The sequence below is a fragment of the Artemia sp. Qi Xiang Cuo genome, chromosome 14 (genome assembly GCF_049724085.1).
Source record: "Artemia sp. Qi Xiang Cuo chromosome 14, ASM4972408v1, whole genome shotgun sequence".
NCBI lineage: Eukaryota > Metazoa > Arthropoda > Branchiopoda > Anostraca > Artemiidae > Artemia > Artemia sp. Qi Xiang Cuo.
Window position 1 is genome coordinate 14,399,307 of NC_142807.1, and position 24,435 is coordinate 14,423,741.

At 34.0% G+C, this 24,435-nt stretch overlaps 1 protein-coding gene across 1 annotated transcript in view; it reads right to left on the reverse strand.

Moving 5' to 3' along the window:
• Rhp (GTP-Rho-binding protein rhophilin) overlaps positions 1 to 24,435 on the reverse strand; it is a 182,141-nt gene that overhangs the window by 73,786 nt on the left and 83,920 nt on the right. Inside the window, exon 4 of the mRNA XM_089100617.1 lies at positions 1,204 to 1,406. Coding sequence (XP_088956743.1) covers positions 1,204 to 1,406 — 203 coding nt within the window. The remainder of the gene's footprint in view (positions 1 to 1,203; positions 1,407 to 24,435) is intronic.

Genomic DNA, 24,435 nt, shown 5'->3' on the forward strand with positions numbered 1-24,435 from the left:
TATCTTGCAAAAATAAGACTTTTTCTTCTTTTTTAAGCAAGATTCCCAGGACTGTCAAATACAGGATGATATGCCTCCAGCCTTGCTGCTGTGATAACATGAACCATGTCTATAGGGGATAAACAGAATCATTTCCCGAGAGAAACTAAAATGGCCCCAGAATATATTTATAGGCTCCATTAGCTTGATGTTGGTTTTTTCCCCTACTCGACTCCTGAGTACACGTATGTATTTGTAATATCATATTCATATAATCTGTTTTAAGACTGGCTCCCCCAAATAAAAACGTAACTTAAAGTTTCAAAACAGCGTTTTAAAAAAGGCTATTAAAAGATGATCTAAAAGGGATGTTTTAAAAGGTGGCACATGGCATTCTTTGGAGAAATTAAGCTTCTGTCCTTCTCATTCAAACAAAGTAAACTGTATCAATTGGTGTGATCTGTTTTACCGTTTGGTAAAACAGGTTGATACAAAGTAAGCTGTATCGGTTGGTTCGATCTGTTTTACCTTTTGGTAAAACACGTCGATACAAAGTAAGCTGCATCGATTGGTTCGATCTGTTTTACTGTTTCGTAAAACAGGTCGATGCAAAGTAAGCTGTATCGATTGGTTCGATCTGTTTTACCTTTTGGTAAAACAGGTCGATACAAAGTAAGCTGTATCGATTGGTTCGATCTGTTTTACTGTATCGTAAAACAGGTCGATATAAAGTAAGCTGTATCGATTGGTGTGATCTGTTTTAACATTTGGTAAAACAGGTCGATATAAAAGTAAGATGTATCGATTGGTTCGATCTGTTTTACCTTTTGGTAAAACAGTTCGATATAAAGTAAGCTGTATTGATTGGTGCGATCTGTTTTACCGTTTGGTACAACAGGTCGATTCAAAGTAAGCTGTATCGATTGGTTTGATCTGTTTTACCGTTTGGTAAAACAGGTCGATACAAAGAAAAGCTGCATCGATTGGTTCGATCTGTTCTGCCGTTTAGTAAAATTGGGTTTGATATTTTGTTCCCTAAAAACATTGCACGCCAAGCCAAAGTTTTCTACGTTGTGATCCCCCTAACCCCCCTCCTGGATACGGCCTTGAATACCAGTATACAATCTGAAACAAATTTCCCGGTTTTGTTCACCAATCTGTAAAGTTTATATTGCATAACATAACACATTTGAATTACGGCACCCTATTTCGGTTAGGACATACCATTCAAAGAATACTCCTAAGCTTCTGTCTGATGGAAAAAATCTTCTTTCAACAAAGTATAGCTGATTATAGTATTCATAAAGTAGCGATACTCCAGATACATCCCGAGATGGTGTCCTCATTGCCTGTCGTAAGTCGCAGAGTTCATCTATGCAGTCATCATAGTCATTTGAGTCTTCGCCATAATGATCTTGCAAAAACTCCTATAAGATAGTATAATTGATTAAATGTTTTTGTTAAATTTATTAATCAGTTTTAGTACTTGTTAAAGCATTACTAAAAATGTAATTTGGGGAATCACAAACTACTACTACAGCTAACAACTCATTGCACCATCAAGCCGCTTGAGGTCGAAACAGCTGCGAACTTTCCTCCTTAACTCCAATCTACCTAAGGTTCCACTCTTTACCCCTTCCATGGCGTTATTAGTCAAAAAGAATGTTTAAGGCAATATCAATTTTCAAGGGGGGGGGGGGGAGGGGATAATGTCCCAAAAAAAAGGTCGAGATTTCTACCAAATATACACAAAATGCATACAAACCAAAGATAAAAACTTACAACTATGCATTGATAGTTAGCTGATGAGGTGAGGGACGAATGTGGGGAGGGACCCCTCCTGGGTAACATACAGGGAGAGATTGCATCCCCTTTCGTCATAGTGTAAAAACATTAAATGATGTTTAAAAACATAGTGTAAAAACATTAAATGATGTTTAAAAACATAGTGTAAAAACATTAACAATCTTTTAATTTAAAATATTTATAGCATTGTATTTTAAAACTATTGAAGTTATCTGCGCATGTACATGGTGTCATCAAGTGATATCGAGCAGTTTCTGTATTTACAGTTTTGAGCATGATAAGGAACCAGGGACGCCAATTAACGAAAATGAAAAGGCGTGCCAAAGATTTTTCCCAAAGAATTTCCCGTGGGCGGAGGAATTTTTCATAGAGGGTGAGCCAGATGTACCGGCATTATTTGAAAAAACGATCAGAAATTAAATAAAATAAACAAGTTTTTTTCCAACTGAAAGTAAGGAGCAACGTTGAAAATCAAAACGAACAGAAATTATTAGGTGTATGAATAGGAATCCCCCTTTTCAATATCTTTTTCTTTACGCTAAAGTTTGACTGTTTGTCCAATGTTTTAAGAACGAATCCTGAAATACAAGGGTCGTTTAATTAGAATAGGAAACTTTTTTTTAAAGTGCTAAAAACTTTAGCGTGAAGAGCAAGGTATTGACGAGGGAGGCAACCCCTTCATATAAGGAATAATTTCTGTTCGTTTTGAGTTTTAATTTTGCTCCTTACTTTGAGATAAAAAAAAACTTGTTTTTTATTGAATTTTTAAGATCTATGATGAAATTGTTTGTGTTGAGATGACAGATCGTTATAACTTGTTCTCTGGTGGTTAATTCCCATTTGAGATACGTATCTATGTCCAACCGCCTGTGCCTTTTTTTCGCTTCAACGCATACTATGGTACCTAAGCACAATACAAGGCATACCCCCCACCAAATTCCGATACAACGCACGCCCCACCAACCTCATCTCGTACTTCCTGGGGTAAGCGTACTATACTCTCAGAAATCTACTTTTTGTGATTAAAATCGATATCACTTAAATTCTCACATTTTTTGTCTCTACTTTGAAATTTTTTTTTGTCTCTACTTTGAAATTAATCATGTAGTATGACTATAATTTAAGCATAACTGATCTACTTATTAGTATGTGCATGAAAATCTTGGTCACAAGATCTTCTGAATAAAAATGCTCATGATATAGTAAGATTATGATTATACCACCAGATATTATAAAGGTCTTGTTTTAAATCAAGAACACATTTTTTTTTTCATAATTCGACATTAACACGGTATTGTATTATGATTCATTTTATTTCTTTTTAATATACATCCCAGATTTAAAGTAGAAATACCAATTTTGCAAACCATCTTTTAAAACAAGAAAGGGCTTTTTCAAGGAAAAAAATTAATTAAAAAAAACTTTCCGAAAAATAAGTTTTTCAAAGAAAAGTAAAGGCCATTTTAAACTTAAGCTCAGGAGATACAAATACCTTTTAAAATTTAAAAAAAAAACGACCAGAAATTACTATTAAAGAATAAATGAAACCAAAAACGAACAGAAATTAAATAAACAATCATAGCAAAAAACATACAACAAGTAATAATATAAATGAATAAATAGCGAGTAATGCTTGGATTGAATATGAAAATCAAGCTTAAAACAAAAACAAATATTTTGCTATTAAAGTATAAATGAAACTTAAAACTAACAGAAATTAAATAAACATCAATGCGAGCAAACATACAATATATATATTAATGTAAATGAATAAATAGATCTTAAAACGAGTGAAACTTAAATTGAATATGCAAATCAAGTTTGAATCGAATAAAAATAGCTACAAACAAGAGTTTGGGTATCGCCTCACTGCAGAAGCCTAAAACCTACTGCGTCATTGGCGCTTTACTGAAAACAATTCTTTCATTAATTGAGATTTTAGGGAATAAATATTAGCATATGTATATTAAATTGACAATGCACATTTTTTTTCAGTAAACTCATTTAAATTTTTTTTCAGTAAAGTACAAATTATATTCTGGCTTTTAGAAAGCATAGGGGTTTTGAACCCTACTCACATTAATTTATGCTCGTTTTGAGTTTGACTCTAATATTTATTTTAATATTTGTTCGTTTCGGGTTTCATTTATTTATTGATACTGATTTGGGGTAGTTGTATTCTTGGTAGATTATATGATAGTCCGGACGCCAGGTGTTGAAAGTGTGAATCATACCACGACGGAATTGGGCTGCTACGAGAATTAGCCAGTTTGCATCGGATAAAGGTAAACTTTTAGCATACTTAACAACTAATTTACCCGTTAATGCCATTTCTTTTTTAAATCCATAATTTAAAGCGTTATGTAGTGAAAGCTTAACAAACAATAGACAGAAAAAAACATAAATTTTGATTCTTGACAATGGTGTTGTCTCTTTTTTTTTGTCGATTTCAAGTCTTGGATAAGTTCTCTGTTTCAGGGTGAGGATTCAAATAATAGTTGGCTGATTTAATATAAATTTAACTTGACACAACTTAATGTTGCCACAATTTAAGTTGACAAAACTTAACTAAAGGTTCGAGAAATCGAACTTGTGCCGCAAATACCTAAATATTCGAGGAATCGTTTAATTCAATATTTTTTTGAAGCCTAAAAATGATTTTATCATCAACTTTTACATTAACAATTCCTTAAAATGACATGCAGACTCAATCAGAACTGATTTTTAGAAGGTCGAACTCATATCTTCAATTTTAGCTCAAAATCTTGAAAAAAATGACTTTCCGATAGGAGATACTATAGTATCTGCTATCAGAAACCCTACAGGTTATGTTTGTGTAAATGAAAGTACAGAACACACTAAAGCTTACGATCAACAGAAAACCTGCTGTATAATAAGGGGGGTGGGAATTTACTAGGGCTACAGTCTGGTTGAACAATATGTTAGTTGGATGTTCTAACAGCTGCCAGGAATGTTCCTCAATGACCAGGTTACAGATATAAGCCCGAACAGGTCCTTCTCCTGCTCCGAGACAAACTTTTCCACTCATTCATGAAGTTTAGTGGAATCGTCGGTTTCCAGCGAAGCCCAAGTAATCATACTACGGAAATAATTCCGTAAAGTATGATATTAAAATTTAATATGTCCTGTCTCGTTCTTATATAGAAAAGGCAAACAACGATTGTTTCTCTTTTATTAATTAAAAAAACTTTTTCCACAAAATAAGTTTTTCAAAGAAAAGTAAAGAACTCCATTAAACAAAAATTGAGCAAAAATAAAATCAAATAATCTACCAAGCGTGAAACTACCACAAATCAGCATCGATAAATAAATGAAACCCAAAACGAACAGAAATTACCATAAATAACCGAGTCAAACACAAAACGAGCAGAAATTAACATAAGTTCGGCTCAAAACCCCTATGCCTTCCCATGGCCAGAACATAATTTGCACTTTACTGAAAAAAAATACAAATGAATGTGCATCGTCAGTTTAATATACATATACTGATATTTAGTAATCAAAATGTTAATATTATTTAATTTATTAAAGTTATAAAAGTAAAAACATTTATATTTTTTCAGTATAATTTCCCAGTCCTAATTTCACGTAACCACCTCTGTAGGGGAGCTAACGCCAATGTCATCCTTTGTCTCCTACCTGAAATAGGTGCCCTTAAAAATTTTTGTTGGGGGACCTGAAACACAAAACGATTTTTTAGGTCACGAGGTTTATATTTTAGGGAAAGAACAATCTTCTCTTGGGAAATGCCCTCCAATTTCCTTTTATTCGTTCCTTTTGTACCTTTTGGCATTTCTTTTTTGGCAGGAATGTATATGGAATATCTGTTATAAAATAATAATAATTGGACATTCCATCAACAAAAATTGATTACATAAAAACTCGCTACAGAGGCCTAAGATTTTCATCGTTTCCCATGGTATCCTCAGGGATATTCCCAGCCGCCTTAAAGTCCCATGTAAATATGATCTTTTACTTCAAAACAAAAATACCTCTGTAAAACAGGGAAGCCATCTTCCCCTTAGTATTCGTACTATGTGCTTAGTCAAAACATAACTGGCCATTTATGGCCAGTTATTCAGCCAAATTTTCCGAACAAAAATTATTCAAATTTGTTCAGATAGGTTATTTTTCTCGGGGGGGGGGGAGCAGTACCAAAACTTGAAAACAGATCAAAAATTTATTTATATGTAATTTTGTTGCGTTTTTATAAGTCAGAAAAAAATATTGGGGGAAGGAGGTTCAAACTCCGTAACCTATCCCCCCCAAGATATGGTCCTAGTGTAATAATACAGGCTTTGTAACCATTAGGCCTAGTAATACTACATATATATTCTATAAAATAACCCTTTGTTTTGTAAGGACTTTGTATACGTTTAGGGATGATGTGGCTGTGTGACCTCTGAGACCAGGAAAATATGTACATAACTTTCGATAGTTCTAAGCCAATTGGGGACCTGAAAATTGTACTTGATATCATTTTGGCCCTGTTTAGTTTGAAAATTTGATTTGCAGCATAAAATGGTAAAATTGGCACTTTCTTGTGCCAAAAATCCGCTGACAGTTAAAAGGGCACTAGAATTTTTAATTTCCGTTTGAATGAGCTCACTATTTTTACGTTTACTACTTCTATATACTCTCCCCTGGAAAAAGAAAAAAATGTACACACATCCGTTGCCAGATTTCTCGAAAGAAAAAAAAACTATTATTTTTTTTTTTTTGCATACAAGAGCTTGATGACACTGCAGCAGGGTTCTAAACATGATGGTAAAATTTCCCTCCGTTCCTTAAAATTACGTAAGTTTTCTAAGACTCGTATATTTTTGTTAGTATGGTTAAATTTAATGAATCTGAATCAGCGTAGATAGGGGATTATTTTGATATATTTATTGTTGTCAAAATTTTGCGTTTAAAAGTTTTGGTTACTAGTGGTATAGGCCCCCTCTTTAATTATCATCCGTTATTATGAACTATTTGATAAATATTTCATATTTTGAATAAGCATTAAAAGCTGAATAAAATGATGATTTTCTTTTTTTAATCCGTTTTTTAGAGTGTGAAGTACCAATTAACGTGAGTTACCAATTTTGCTTATTAAATTACAATTTGACATCACCCCAAAATTGTATAAATTTAAAATTTATGAAATCTGCATGATGAGAATAAGTATGAAAAGTACAGTAAAATAAGTTAATTAAAATCTCTGTTTTACAGCAGCATCCAAGATCTTACGTACCTGATTTATTTGACAAGGGTAGCCCTTTAAGCACAGGTCTTTACTACGAGCTGTTTGATTCAATATACTCTTAAATACCAGGAAGCCTCCCTCTTCCTTAGCACTTTTATTATGTTAAAGCTCAATTTTATGCACAGCGGTAGCCTAATTAAAAATGATAGCTATTCGTGAAAGAATCCCTACTTCAAAACCTGTCTCGGGAGGAAGGGGTAATTTCAAATGAATTTAATGTCACTATTTTTGTCGGATTTACTTGAGTTCTTTATAGGAGCAAACAAAACCCAACTTCTGTCACTTAAAAGCATCCATTTTGACGGCTTTCCCCAAAACAAGCCTCGGAATTAAGGGAGATAGTGAGATAATATAAAAATCTTTTTTGTAGTTTCTAAGTTTTCAATCGACGCATAATATTATTATTTTCTATCTTCGAGTTATTTTTTTAAAAACTGTCAAAATAATGTTCTCGCGGCTAACATAATGGAAAGGTCGTATATAGGAGATGGATATATGGTTTGAACACCTCATTCCAAAATTTTTACCCGATTTGTAAAACAGTATCAAAAGTGCATATAAATAAATGAGTTATGCGTTTTGTAATTTTTTGTACCCCCCCATCTTGATAAAAATACCCCTTCCCTTCAGTCAAAAATCGTGGATACACTTTTGACTAGAGGAACAAATTTTCCAATCCAATTGCTGTAACCCCTTAACTCACAGATACCAAAACAATGTATTGTGTTTTCCAAAAATATTAACAGAAAATGTTTTCAAATTTAAAGTCTACGCAAGTTATTATTCGTCGTCGGTTATAACACAAAAGCGTTGATGAGCCGTGCTTCAGGCGTCATTAATTAACGGACGCTTATTGTTTCCTAACAATAAGGCTTCATTTGCATAGAAAAACACATTCCCTATGCATAATTTCCAAAGTGTTTATCTTCTAAGGATTCTTCTAGCAAACGTGACTTGCATTCCAGTTACTTAGTCACGTCTTGAGCGTGGCTTCGCAAGTTAAAGCTATCTGAATGGAAATTATGCAAATAGGAGAATTGTGGCAACTTCCGACAACCCTATCGAACTATGAATCTGATGAATGGGAAAGTGAATATAATACGGTTTTTGCAAATCTAATTTATGACTTATAACATTTTTTCAATTCAATCTGCTGTGAAGATCTCAAACCGATTGTGGTTACACAAAAAGCGATATGCTACACAATATAAATTATATAGGATAGTGAAAAAACCGGAAACAACATTTTAAGTTTTCGATTGCTGTTAACAAGCAATTTTCGGCAAAAGAAACGTTTTTGCCCAACGTTGAAGATTGGAAAGTCAAAACTTTAAAAAACGACCTAAAAAGCTTCAAAGACAATCTGCTACACCACTTGACAAAAGGTAATAAAACCATAAATAACCTAAAATAATCTTTACAGCCAAAAAAGAAAACCGACTAAATCGATCGACTGGACATATAATATTAAATAAAATAAGTTGTAAGTAGCAATATCACATAATGCATTTTGTATTCCCATTGTCAGGATGGTGGTCAACTTATGCAGCCGTGTAGTGTGCATACCTTCACAGACCAGGGACAAATTTCCCCCTAAGATTGGTCTAATGAACCATCCCCCCCCTCTTAAAAAAATGTTTAACCAATAAAAGTGGCTCATAAATAATTTGTTCGCGCAACGACTCGTACCTTAAATCCATCGCAGTAGAGGTGCTAATACGTATATAGGTATTTAGCAAAGGGTCGGTGGGTTTATTTAGATTATATTTGTAAACGCTCTTTAATACGGGTTGCAACGGTAGCTAGCAACCTAGTAAGAGACGATACCTAATTAAAAACATACTTTCTGCACAGTCTGCACATGCAAATTAGCTACTTTGGATGTGTAGACTTATTGCAAGCTGACACAGATTCTTCTCTAAGATTAATTTAAAAAATTCCAGTTAACAAGTTTATCAAAGAAAAGCGAAAAGCTATATTAAACCAAAAATATAATCAAATAGTTTTCCAAGCGTGAAACTACCACAAATAAAACAAAAATTGAACCTGGATTGACAGTTTAAAATACATACACTGATATTTATTCTTTAAAGTCTTAGTTATTTTAAATAAAAGTTTCCACAGGGAAAAATTCTTTTATTATACAGTCATAATAACATTCTCAAAATATACCGGATGTTTCGATCATATGTACAGTGACCGTCATCAGCAGATACTGCAAATTACCTACTTAATAATTTTTGATTTATTAAATTTGTGGTAGAAGCCTTTAATTTATTATTAACTAAAAAAAACAAGTTTTTTTAATTGAAAACGAACAGAAATTATTCCGTATATAAAAGGGGCTGTCCCCTCCTCAACGCCTCGCTCTGTACGCTAAAGTTTGACTCTGTCTCACAATTTTATTTTTTTAAACAATAAAAAACTTTAGCGTAAAGAGCGAGGCGTTGAGGAGGGGACAGCCCCTTTCATATACGGAATAATTTCTGTTCGTTTAAGTTTTAATGTCGCTCCTTACTTTCAGTTAAAAAAAAATATTTTTTTTAGTTAATTTCTGAACGTTTTTGAATTAATGCAGCTTTATTTTGGCTCACCGTACATGAATAATTAAAACAAAATTGGCTTATTAATTTTCCTTTTTTTGGCTAATTGGCTTTCTCGAAATTTTGTTCTGACGTAACTTACGAATTAACTTACGTAACGAATTTCTATTTTTGTATATCTTTATTACGTATATTAAGGGGTTCGCTCCCTAGTCAATACCTCGCTCTTTAAACCAAAGTTTGAATTTTTTTCGAATCACAAAGGTCATTTAATTAGAATAGATAGCTCTTCTGAAAGTACTAAAAAAAACTATAGCGTAAAGAGCGATGTATTGACTTGGGAATCAGCCCCCTCATATAAGTTATAATTTCTGTTCGTTTCAAGTTTTAATGTTGCTCCTTACTTTCAGTTGAAAAAAACTTGGTTTTTATTTAATTTCTGATCGTTTTTTAAATAATGTTGGTAAATCTGGCACCCCCTTCATGGAAATGTCGCTTCCCCCAATGAAATATCCTCCATGGAAAGATCCTCCCCCGTAACGCCTACTCCAACCCCGACCCCCACTAGAAAAAAAATCCTTCTGAAAACGCCTGTATACTTCCCAATAACCAATACTATATGTAAACAATGGGCAAAGTTTATAGCTTGCAGCCCGTCCCCCGGGAACTCAGGGTGATTAAGTCATCCTCAAAGACATATTTACTAAATTTTCGACTAAGCTGAACAAAATGGCAATCTCAAAATTTTGATCTGGGTGACTTCGGGAAAAAATGAGCGTGGGAGGGAGCCAAGGGGCCCTACTATTTTTTGGTCACTTAAAAACAGCACTCGAAGTTTTAATTCCTGCTCGGATGGGCCCTCTCACGATATTATAGGACTACTACATCGATACGATCACCCCTCGAAAAAAAAAATAAATAAATACGCATCCGTGATCTTTCTTCTGGCAAAAAATACAAAAATTACACATTTTTGCAGATAGGAGCTTGAAACTTTTATTGTAGGGCTCTTTAAAACTCTGAATCTGGCGGTTTGATTTCTATTAAAGCGCTACTACTTTTAGAGGCTGTTTCCCCTTTTTTTGAAAATAAGGCAAATTTTCTCAGGCGCGTAACTTTTGATGGGTAACACTAAACTTTATGAAACTTATATATTTGAAACCAACATAAAAATCTGATTCTTCTGATAATTCTATTGGTATCAAAATTCCGTTTTTTAGAGTTTCGGTTACTATTGAGCCGGGTCGCTCCTTACCACAGTTTATATAATTATCCAGTATGATCATTCTCTATCTCACCCATTATAAAAACCCGGACCGGGAGATGTTAGGATTAACCAGACCTCAGTTTTGGAGCTCTACAAAAATTGTCTCGTGCAGGACAGTTATTTGTCAACTTTTTCAATCTTCATTAATCATTGGAAAAGTGGACTATTATATAAGATTTTGAGTAAACTAAGAAGACAAATTTGATTCATCTTTCAATCCAACAAATACAGTTTTAACTCTGAATTTAAACTTTTGAATTTGTTTTAATATGTCGCAAAATATTTATTATAGAAAATATTTTTAATGTGATGTGATTTAAGTCAAATTGGGGCATCAAATGCAAAAGTATAGTTCAAATTTTACTAGACATGGCCCTGTGGAGTTGTTGGTTTTATCCACAGGGAATTTTCTAAGAGTAATTTTCAGACAAGAGAGAATTGTCTGCAGAACACTTCTGGGGGGATTATACGGGAGGAATTATTTATAGTAAAATTTTCTGCCAAAAGAGACAATAAAAATTCAATAATAAAAAAAAGTTTTTTCAACCGTAAGTACCTACGTTAAAGCTTAAAACAAGCATTTATTATTCTGTATAAGAGGGGGCATGCCCCCTCCTCATCCCTCGCTGTGTGCGTTACAGATTGACTGTTCATGCAAATTTCGCGTAAACTTAAGCTGTATTCATTTGTGAGATATTATGCAGATGAGTTGATATTTTTGCATGCAATTTAAACCACACTTAGTATATTGGTCCTTTTTTAACTATAAAAAGTATTTCAGATTTTTCTGCGCTTTAGATAAGTTAAATTAACGTTAATTGAAAAACAAACAGATATCAATTTAAAGATTATTTAGAGCAATCTCGTCATTAGAAATTGTATAATATATTTATGTATATCATAAATATCTTATGTGCGAAATACATATGTATGATACATAATATTTGCTCAATTCAATCGACTTAGGTATATACGTAAGTGTTCTATCGAGATAGGGGCTGAATAATAAAAGAAAAACAATTTTCTTTTGATAATCTCGATAAAAAATTAAAGAAAACATTTTGATTTTGGGGGGTAGGCCCAAGTGTGCCTCGCCCCCTGCATACACCCCTGAATTAACTGCAAAGGCCTAAGATGGTGGTCAATCTAGCCAGCTGTCAAAAAGTCTAAATGTATAAATACCTGCACACACTTGGAAACGATTACCCCCTAAGCATCCCTACCTTCTTCACAACTATTAAAAAATAGCGACCAATTCTCATTACAGCACCCCTCCACTCTGTCAAATAAAAACTGCCTTATGGCAATGCAAAAACCTCTACTGTTGTCTACTAAAATTGACTCGACTAGAATCGACATACTGGTAAACACTTCTCTCCTCTTTTAAAGCTCTTCATGCCACCTCCTCTGAGGCATCGACCTCAAGTCAAGAAAATGCACGGGTGAGGGGGCAAGAACCTTCATGAAAAAAATAAAGGTACTTGCGCATTGTAGCGACCACGCTCTTGTCCTATATTATTTGTAAAAACCGGTTTCTCTGTGTGCACTCAGAGATAATACGCTGAGTAAAATAAACTACAACGCAGGTATATTAATTAAATATATAATATATAGATTTGGCTAGATTAAGTTAGGTATTTAACATAATACGTTAAGTTAGACATTTAACATAATTATATTTTCATCATATTTTGGTATATTTCATTAGGAATAACCTAACGTCACTTTTTGAAGTGAGGCCGCTATAACACGTAATATACAAAAATATGGGTGTTTTTAAACCTAAGGGGATGTTTTTTCGATTTTTCATGAAGGTTCTTGCCCCCTCACCCGTGCATTTTCTTGACTTGAGGTCGATACACAAAATATACAAAAATATACAAAAGTATTACAGTAAGTAAGTAACTCTGCCAACCACGACCTCTACTTTAACACGTATAACACGTATAACGGCCACGTATAACACGTATAACACGTATAACGGCCGCTATAACACGTAATATACAAAAATATGGGTGTTTTTAAACCTAAGGGGATGTTTTTTCGATTTTTTAATAAAAATATTGGGTACTGGTGTGTTAAACGTACAATTTTATATACTAATGAGAGACAAAACCGGTTATTTTCAAGAGACCGCTGAGAAGTGGAATGCAAAAAGTAGTTTTCATTGCGTTTACGATATTTAAACTGTTGTTTTTTGGGGTTTAGGGGGGGGGGAAGGTACCTAGGTTAGGTTAGGTTACGTATTTAATATATGGTATGCTTTACCCCCCAGCCCCACTAATGTGCAAATATATAGCCCAAATTTGTTTTATTTCATTAGCATTAACCAAACTTGACTTTTTAGAAGTGTCCGTATAATGCACCAGTACCAAAATATTTTTTTATGTAGGGTGAAGAATAACCCTCTTCCTCCCCCAGTATGTTCTTTTTCCCCATATCTTCCTCCCCCAGTATGTTCTGTCATGCTTAACGGAATCATCAACAGAATAAGTAACATCCCAAACCCATCATATAATGATGACGATAATATTAAGATAAATATTTAACAAAGGATTGGTGAGCTGGCAAGGATATTATTTGTATATATTATTATGTATTTTATAACCTTTTCTGCTGGAAGTTATATCGGAGCCCTAATGATAGAATTAGCATCTTACTTCGAACAGTCATTTGCTGGTTATACGCAATTGGTTTTTTCGCTGTGTCGCTAATTCTAAAATAAAGTTAGTTCGACAAATTAGAATAATTATAGGAACATAAGGCACTTTCCTGTCATAGCGCCTATGTTAAGTTCTTCATCTAACTAGAACCTGTTTCTCTGACTATTTCTAATGAAATATTACAAACTATGATAAAAATATAATACTTTAGAAACATATTTGGACTATATTTTTGCACATTGGGAGGTGGGAGTATAGTAGGCTATAGCGTGTCTGCATGCAAATTGTGTTAGGTACAATTATTCTGCATATTATGAAGTGAAAATTGTTTTCTAGCTTCAGACTGTCCGAATACTTTACCCTCGCCCCCCCCTGATGTGCTAATATATAGCCCAAATTATATATTCCCATCTATTCTGTCACTTGTATTTGTCTTGTCTCACCCTAAGTTGAAAGAAACTAGCGAAGAAGCCGGTTCTACAGTGCGACAATGGATAAAGAACATAACATAGGCGCTATAACAGAACATTACCGAACATAATTATGAAAGAGGACCTATCACAATGCTTGGAACATTCTTAAGATATAATATTAGAACTTTTTTATGGCTGAATTTAAAATTCGGTGATTTTTCGGTGTTTGAATTTACAAAAATCCAATGATCAATACGCAAAACTGCCAGTGGTAGGCGGAACTCTGATTGCAGTTTTGAGCTGAATATAAGAAGCTGGGGCGTCCCGAGGCTCTTTTTATTGGGGGGGGGGTCGATCTTCGTAAATTTTTGAATCGCTATCTGATTAATCTTTTGCAGAAATAAAAAATTTTCCTAAATTTCGGCCTATTTTGCAAAATTTCGGCGAAAATTTTTACCGAATGCCGACAACGTTGGGGGGGGGGTGCCCCTCCCCCCATGGGACGCCCCTGATAAGAAGTTGTACAGAGCCATATATTTTAAATAATGAGCCATGAAAATTCCAGATTTAGACAAAAAAGAATTCAAAAAATAATTGCGCGAAAATATAGGCTTTAGAAGAAATCCTTGCCAATTTTTTTGAATTTCGCTTTTCAAACTGCATTAGAAAAATTTCGTAAACCACAAACATTTTTTAGAATTAGAAACTCATGGAAAATACGGTCGCTATTCGGAAGTCAACTTAAAAGGTTCTGTTAGAATTCATCTAAAGAATATTGTAGACATTTTGCATTGTGACGTGTTCTGTATCATATTGTGGTTTGCGCAACGTATTGACTGTCTATTGTTAAAAAAAAGGCTGCCAAAAACGAACCCAAATTAGATAGAAGGGTTCTGTTTTAAAAAGGTAGTTGATTTCCAGATAGAAAATATGTTTTTGAGGAGGACACTCCTCCAGAACCCTCGGGGCAAGGGTTTTAAGTTATGCCCTGAGGGCATACAAGAACGATGTTGGCAAAATGTATCATTTATTATTTTTTTTTCCTTTAGATCAGGGCACTTTGTACCAAAAAAATTGTCGTAGAAACTTCGAAAGGGCTTATTCAATTGGAAATTGGAGAGGCTTGTGCCCTTTTCAATAGTCGACACTGAATGGAGGGCAACTAGCCCCCCCCCCCGCCCATCATTCGCCCAAACACATCCCATAACAATTTTGAGATAAACATTTTGTTCAGCGTAGTTGATTTCCAGATCGAAAATATGTTTTTGAGGAGGACACTCCCCCACAACCCTCAGGGCAAGGGTTTTAAGTTATGCCCTGGGGGCATATAAGGTTTTTATAGAAGGTGTTGTCGTAGAAACTTCAAAAAGGGCTCATTCAATCAGAAATTGAAATGGCTTGTGCCCTTTTTAATAGTCGAAAGTAGTTGGAAGGCAACTAACACCCTTTCCACACCCACCATTTCCCCAAGCATATCCAATAAAAATTTTGAGATAGCCATTTTGTTCTACGCAGTTTAAAGTTCAGGAAATTACACCTTTGAGCAGGAAACTCCCCCACAGTCTTCAGGGCAAGGGTTATAAGTTTTTATCGAAATCTTTGTCGTAGAAACTTGAAAAAGGGCTCATTCGATTTGAAATTCAAAGGGCTAGTACCATTTTTAATAGTCGAAAGTGATTGGAGGGCGACTAACCCCCTCTCACGCCCACTTTTTCCCCAGACACATCCAATCAAAATTTTTAAATAGCCATTTTGTTCCAACATAGTTCAAAGTTTTGGAGATTAGGTCTTTAAGGATGACACCCCCCCCCACAGCCCTCAGGGCAAGGGTTGTAAGTAATGCCCTGGGGGCATATAAAGTTTTTATTGAAAGCGTTGTCGTAGAAGGCTCCTTCAATTGGAAATTGAAAGGGCTAGTGCCTTTTTTAATAGTTGAAAGTGATTGGATAGCGACTAACGCCCCTCTCAAGCCCAACATTTTGCCAAACACATCCAATCAAAATTTTGAGATATCCATTTTGTTCAACGTAGTTGAAAGTTCAGGAAATTAGGTCTTTTAGGATGATAACCCCCTCAGAGCCCTTAGTGCAAGGGTTGTAAGTTATGCCGAGGAGGCATATAAAGTTTTTATTGAAAGCCCTTTTAATAGTCGAAAGTGATTGGAAGGCTTGACATTTTTATAGTAAATATCGATGCGGGTATAATGTATTATTTTTTTTTTTTGTTGTTGTTGTTTAGACCGGGGCACTTTGTAAGGAAGGAGTTGTCGCAGGAACTTCAAAAAGGGCTCATTTGATTGAAAATAGAAAGGGCTGATGCCCTTTTTAATAGTCGAAAGTGATTGGAGGGAAACTAAACCCCCTCCCACGCCCACACTCCCATTTGATTTTATGTTTAAAAACTAAATGTTGCCATAAGATTAAATCAAAATGCACTGTGTTAACGCTAATTCCCAATAAGTCATCTCAGCAGTATCCCAAGAACGACTGAGGGTATTATATTCAAGGCTTCCACTCTCCCCAAATTTTCGGGGATTTCCCCGAAAATCTATGTGTCTCCCCGAAAAAAATTTGGTTCCCCGAATCCCCGAAATTTCCCCGAAAATCACTCAACCACGGTTTCAACCCTAGTGACTATCCCTAGCAAACATTACTTTACATACCATGATTTTTCACTACTCTCTTGCTCGTTAACTTTTGTCTCTTGTGTTACTTTGCATAAAAACCAGATCGATACAATTTAATTATTAAATTAAAAAAAAACACGTTTTTTCAACTGAAAGTAAGGAGCAACATTAAAACTTAAAACGAACAGAAACTATTACGCATATGAGGGGGTATGCCCCCTAGTCAATACCTCGCTCTTTGCGGTAAAGCGTTTTTTTAGTACTTTCAAAAGAGCTATCTATTCTAATTAACCGGTCAATGTGATTCAGGGGTTTGTGATTCGAACAAAATTCGAACTATAGCGTAAAGAGCGAGTTATTGAATAGGGGACAAACTCCCTAATATACGTAATAAAAACATACGAATATAGAAGTTCGTTACGTAAGTTAATTCGTAAGTTACGACAAAACAAAATTCCGAGAAAGCCATTTAGCAAAAAAAAAGGTGAAATTAATATGCAAATTTTGTTTTAATTATTCATGTACCGTGAGTCAAAATCAAAGCGACATTAAAACTTAAAACGAACAGAAATTATTCTGCATATGAAAGGGGATGTCCCCTCCTCAACGCCTCGCTCTTTACGCTAAAGTTTTTTTGTTTAAAAAAAAAAAAAGTTGTGAGACAGAGCCAAACTTTAGCGTAAAGAGCAAGGTGTCGAGGAGGGGACAGCCCCTTTCATATAAAGAATAATTTCTGTTCGTTTTAAGTTTTAATTTGCTTAACTTTTGATGAGGAAGATGAAAATTGATGAAATTTATACATTTGAAATCAGCATAAAAATCTGATTCTTTTAATATGTCTATTGGTATCAAAATTCCGTTTTTTAGAGTTCCAGTTACTATTGAGCCGGGTCGCTCCATACTTACAGTTCGTTACCACGAACTGTTTGATAGACGGGTCTTTATATGTTCACAAAAGTATCACTTTCTTTTATTTAGATTAAATCATTTCGAATGCAGTATTCCGAATTCCAAATGCTATAAGATCATTAAATTTACATCATTCGTGGTCAAGCAATCTTGACAAAAATAGCCAAGAATTATACTTGAAGTTGTTTAACGGAAAGCTCAGTTAGAATCTGGATTTTGAAATTGAACTTCTAAAGAAAGAGAATTGTTTAGAAAACCGAATCATAAGTTTAAATTTGGTTTTCTTTTGCTATTTTTAGTTTTGGACATACTGCATTAATGTTTAATATTTAATGATTGGACCCATAATATATTGAAGGAATTGATCTTTTTGCCAGGAATTCTTACCACTTAAATTTTTGTTTCATTCGGTGTGTAAAATTTAAGTTCTTTTATTTTTTATCTGAGAATTGTATTTGTAATACCACCCTTTATCCTCAGACGTATTCACCCAGCACTCCTCTCACAATTATTTTTCTTGTCCCTTCACCCATGTAATATTTTCAGTGGGCTTGTTTTAAACTTCAGTTTTAGGATGTTTTTACGGTCTTGCAAACCTGTTAGTTAGTCAAAGGAAATTTTACGGAAAATATATTCTGCTCAAACTCGGGATAGCCAAGTAAATTTGTTTAAATATCTAAGGTCTGCTTTTACAGCTTCTAATGCTTTAACAATTAGGCTAATAACCCTGTATGAAGGCTAATTCTGAGAGAGAAAAAAAGAAAATGTGGTATAATTTATTTTTTCCTAAGAACTATCCCTATATACAATCTTCTTACCATAAAAAAAATGCACCACTTCCTCCCCCTCCTAATGAAGCAAAATTTAGCTATAGATTATGTAAAAGGTCGGGGAATAGGGGATTTAAACGGAAATAAACCCAAAAATATGATCCATGAGAAAATTTACATTAAATTGTAAATTGTGAAAATGTGTAAATGTTGAAAATGTAAATTGTGGCGCTTTGCGCCACAATTTACATTACAGCTTAAAGTAAAAATTGGTTATTAGGCTCATATTTTTTTCTTGTCAAGTTTTATATATTTTCGGACTTATTGATCATGAACAGTTCTTTTTTGTTTTAAGTTTTAATATTATCCCGTACTTATAGGTTGAATGTTTTTCTACTTAATTTACTTATCTAGAAACCGCAAATAATGTTTTTTCTAAACAATTTTGAAGTTTTTGCCGCAATATCAGCAATAAGAGTTTTCCGCTATGCGTTCCAATCCCGGGCTCTAAAACCTATTTTGTAAAAGGCTTGATTTTCTGCACAGATCCAAGCCCTACTTGAGCCTGAAAACGAAGCTAAAACCAATTTTGGCTCGCAAATTTTTGCAACGAAATTCTGTTTTGTTTTCCCTAAAAATCCCTGAATCTTGAAGACCTGTCCCCGAATTTTAATATTCAAGAGTGGAAGCCTTGAGGACTCTAATTATTTAGGCAAAAGTAGTGTAAAAAGCGAAAAACCAGAAAGAAGCAACAGTGAAGATTTAAAAATAGCCCAACCTGACAATACAGACTAGACATAACTGCATATGTAAGCTGAGACCTGAGTTCAGGCTTATCAGCTTTTCAAAAATTGTTTCAATCGAGATTTTCAGACAGCAATTCTTCAAACCATCATAAGAACATCAGATCGTAATAATACTTTTGTGATATAAATTATCCTGTTAAACAAAATTTCTTGTCAAAATTATTGCAACTCGTTAAATTGGTTTTTATTAAAATTTTGAATTACAAAGTATTTTATAAAATTTATTTCGAAATACGTTTTCTTTCATAGTAATTTTTAAAAAAGAGTAAAACCGTTTCTAACGATTTTCTTTGGAATTTTATGAAAGAAACGTGGAGACGATTTAAACTGCCAAATTACATCAGAGATAATTGCTGTTTATACTACATCACAAAAGGCAGAAATATTATATTCATATAGCCTAAATAATTCCCTATATTGATAATTTAGGGAGGGTGCCTTTTGTCCTACTTCCCTGAAGTCCTACTTCAGGAGTTCTTCTTAAATATTTATAACAAAAGTTACACTTTAGCATAAATAACTAGGCATTGAGGAGGGGGCCAACCCAAACTCAATTACGTTGGCAATATATCAAATTGAAAATTCCTTCACTACTGTTAAGCTTCTTGGAATTTTTAAATAGGGGGGCCTTTTCCTCCAGCAATTGATCGACCACTCAGTTACATTACAATTTTTTTTGAGCCTGACTACTGAATATTTATGTTATTTTCTGCGGATGTTTTTAATTTCTTTTACAAAAATACCCACGAAAACACTCATTCGCAATGAAAATTGTCACTCCGCCAGTTGATACCACTGGTATTGTTCAAGAGAGTCAATTCATGGAAATTAGGGGGAAAAGTCTAGATCCAGTGCCTCCCCCCCCCGATATTTTTGTCTGACTTGTTAAAACGTAATACAATGCATTTTAACAAATTTCTGATGGATTTTTAACTTTGTTTTTGCCCCTCCCTCCATGCACGATCTTGGGAGGGTGGAGTATTCTTTAGAGTCCAGGGAGGGAATTTCGTTGTCTTTTCAATTTCATTAACAAACATACGTAGAAAAAAAATAAGGCCCTTTTCCACAGAGTATTGTCTCTTGAATCGCGCTCTCCCGTCACACAGTGCATTGTGTCTAGAAACAAGATAAAAAACCAAAGATACTAAAATCTTTGGTAGTATTAGGCTAGATAATCCATAGAAATCCCCAAATGAAAGGATTCGCCCCCTATAAAATCTCAAAACTACTCATTTTAGAGGAACCTCCTAAACTGGAATGGAAATACTGTTCCTAGACGAAGGAGGAATGAGGGCCCTAATAGAATGGGGACTCAAGAGCACCTATTACTCGGCTAGTTATAATTGCACCGAGCCAAGAGTACCTTCGAGCATCGCTTACCCGCTTAAAATTAGCTTCCCCGGATGTAATTTGCCAAAGATAGCAACAAATACATAGCCGGCAACCTGTCAAAAGAAAAGCTATAGGCAACTAAGCGAATAACAACACTAATCACGGCTACTCCACTATAAAGATAGCTTATTTTGAAGCCCTTAAAGGTGTGCTGCATTTCACAATTACTGTCCCTTTTTACGATTGGCCCATAGCTTCACAATTTGTTTTTCATTTTCGAAAAGATTGAATTTTTGTTCAGATGTTACCGTGAATGTCCGCGAATTGGTTATTATATATATATATATATATATATATATATATATATATATATATATATATATATATATATATATATATATATATATATATATATATATATATATATATATATATATATATATACATTGACTGATTCTGAAAGGTGATATGGGCCTATTTTCGTTAAAACTACGTAGGTCTATTTTGATGCTTAGATTTCTGTTGAAGCTCATTAGGTGTAATGAAGATAGAATAGTATGAGCAGCTTATTATCAGATGTTGAGTTATGGTTTGGGAACGTCGTGGCCATCCCAAATTAGGTAATTACTAGAAAGAGTGAGAATGCCTTACTTATGGATTAATGGTCTTGATTCCCGTGATCTACCAACAAATTTAGTGAGCCAGATACGATTTATCTTAGAGGGTCATGAAATTCAGTACTGGCAAGGGATGGTTTTAAATTCTACTACATTGAATCATTATAATCAGGCTAAACCTAGTTTTGGAGAAGAAATTTATTTTAAATTTAATTTACCAACTATGATTTTCTGTCGATGGATTCAGCTTAGGGTGAATTGCCTTCCAATCCCGAGTAGGCAAATGGTATTCGACAGGGGGATAGTTGAACCTGAAGGTCGGTATGTGTGTCCTCTTTGTAGAGATGAGGACGAATATTTGGACCATTTTCTCCAAAAGTGCCCGGTGCTCTCTGATTTAAGGGAAAAATACTTACATGGGATTGTTTTGCTGCTTCCTGGTATTTTACAAAGCATCAATCCAGCCACAATATTTCGTATTGGTGCTCACATAGAGAAGGGATTAGAAAGGAGGAAGATTTTTCACAATTAATTATTATTTATTATATGGAATTACATTTATTTTCTAGATAAATTACCATTTGGTATTTTTTTTACTATGTATCATGTTTCTGTGTGTTTCGTAATTTGTTCTGTTGTAATTTCTTTATTTTTCATAAATTTTTGTGTGTATATGGCTCTTGGGCTTTAGAAACACACGATCTATCTATCTATCTATCTATCTATAGCTGTTTGTGTCTCAAAATATTTCTTCCTTGAGATACCTTATTTACGACTGATCTAATAATTTAAAACGTCGGTCGGCAATCCTTGGAACGCATGCGGCCCGTGAGGCGTTTTGGTGCAGCCCGCAAGATCCTCACCGCAATGAACCAGACGGACTATATTACACACCATACCAATACTCAATGGAGTGAAAGTGGGCGCCATCTAGCATTCTCGGAAAAATCCGTAAACACTATCTAGCCTAGTTAGTTTGATGTTCAACCATCTAAACCAATTATTTTGGTATGTTACAATTTTTGTTTTTGAGTAAACCTGCCTCAAAATTTGGGAGATACCCTCAAAAGACATTTTACCTTCTTTTTTTTTATTCTTTTTTGGTTCAGTAAAATTCAGTGCTTGTGGTACCAAATGAGAGCCAAATTATCTGGTGATGTTATGTGGCCGTATTGAGGCAAAATATTCAGAAGAAAAAAAAAATTACGCATGATTTTGTAGATGGGTGTCATCTGGTATAAAATAGGGCAGAAAAAGGTACACACTGGGACATACCCCAGTGCGTACCAGAAGACATCCATCTACAAAATCGAGGGTAATTTGTTTTCTTCTAAAGTTCATCAAAAGGGTTTAAGTAAATCCTGATTGTCAAAGGAGCATAGATGAAATGTCTCAGGAAAAGGATAAGGTAGGAAAAGGATAAGGAAAGTTTCAACTTTCAGGGAAACTAGAGAGGGAGTAAAACTAAATCAGAAGGTACAATACATATCCAGATTGTGAAAAGGGTGTATGTCCAATATGCCAGGAAAAAAGGGACGCACCCCCCCCCCTAATTTTTTTGGTCACTCGGCAAAAAAAAAGGTAAAATCGTGGCGCTTTGCGTCACAATTTACATTACAGCTTAAAGTAAAAATTTGGTTATTAGGCTCATATTGTTTTCTAGTCAAGTTTTATATATTTTCGGACTTATTGATCACGAACAGTTCTTTTTTGTTTTAAGTTTTAATATTATCCCGTACTTATAGGTTGAATGTTTTCTATTTAATTTACTTATCTAGAAACCGCAAACAATATTTTTTTTTTAACTATTTTGAAGTTTTTGCCGCAATATCAGCAATAAGAGTTTTCAGCTATGCGTTCCAATCCCGGGCTCTAAAACCTATTTTGTAAAAGGCTTGATTTTCTACACGGATCCAAGCCCTACTTGAGCCTGAAAACGAAGCTAAAACCAATTTTGGCTCGCAAATTTTTGCAACGAAATTCCTTTTTTTTCCGAAATCTTGAAGACCTGTCCCCAAATTTTATATATTCGAGAGTGGAAGCCTTGATTATATTCAAACTTTCGGGGCTGCTTCTGCTCTTAAAATTTAACCAAATCAAAATAGCGTAAGTGTATCCAAGCTATCAAAGAAAGTAAACAGAGTTTTTTTTGCGAATGGTATCAAGTTTTCCATTTCAGGTCAACTAGAGGAGGTATGAAACTAAATTAAACACTACTATTTGTGTCCAGATTTTTAAGAAGGTGTATGTTGTTAAAAATTGCTGGAAATTCTTCTCCAGCATGCAGATAGCAGGCCAAACTATAAATTCTGAAAAAAAAACAAAAAGATTTAAAGTATTATTTTCTTTTTCGCTGAAAAGAATATGTCAATATAAAACTAACAGAAATTAGTTATAAAAAACTTTTTCCAAAAAATAAGTTTTTAAAAGAGAAGTAAAGAACTCCGTTTAATAAAAAAGAGCAAAAATAAAATAAAAAAATCTACCAAGCGTGAAACTACCACAAATCAGCATCGATAAATAAACAAAACCCAAAACGAACAGAAATTACAATAAATAACCATAAATTACAATAAATTACAATAAATTACAATAAATTACAATAAATTACAAGAAATTACAAAAATAATACAATAAATACAATAAATTACAATAATTAAAATAAGTTGAGTTCAAACCTATGCCTTCCCAAGGCCAGAAAATAATTTGCACTTTACTAAAAAAAATACAAATGAATGTGCATTGTCAGTTTAATATACATATACTGATATTTAGTAATCAAAATGTTAATATTATTTGATTTATTAAAGTTATAAAAGTAAAAACATTTATATTTTTCCCCGTGCCACCCATAAGCGTCAAATGGGAGGACCGCAGGGAGGGATTAATCCCATCCCTGATATTTCTTTTGCCCTTCCACCCAGGGTCGTATCCATGACTTTAAAAAAAGGTAAAAAAATATATGTGTTTATATCCGTTTTGTAACGTCATTTCGTTACGAATCCGACATTTTTTTTGGGGGGGGGGGTCAAACCTCCTAAGCCCCATGAATACGGCCTTGCTTCCACCCTAGATTTGAGAATTGTTTGGAAAATCACCTTAAAAAACACCTTTTTATTTAAAAAAATCACAATTCAATTCAGTTTATTAATTACTAAAATAATTACATAAGTACACTTAGGTGCTAGAGGTCCCAAGAAGCATAGCTTGTGAAGGACCTCGTATCAATCACAAAACCCACTGAAAACCAATCAGGGAAGAAAAAAATACAACAATATCTCGAAAATATAACCACAATACGAGAAAAAAAAAAACAATCACTACACAAGAACCTTAAACTTAATTTTCTCCGAACTGAAATTTCTTATATTTTAAGTAAATTCCAAACCATTAATAATAATATTGAAAACAGGGTTCGAATCTGATCCAACATAA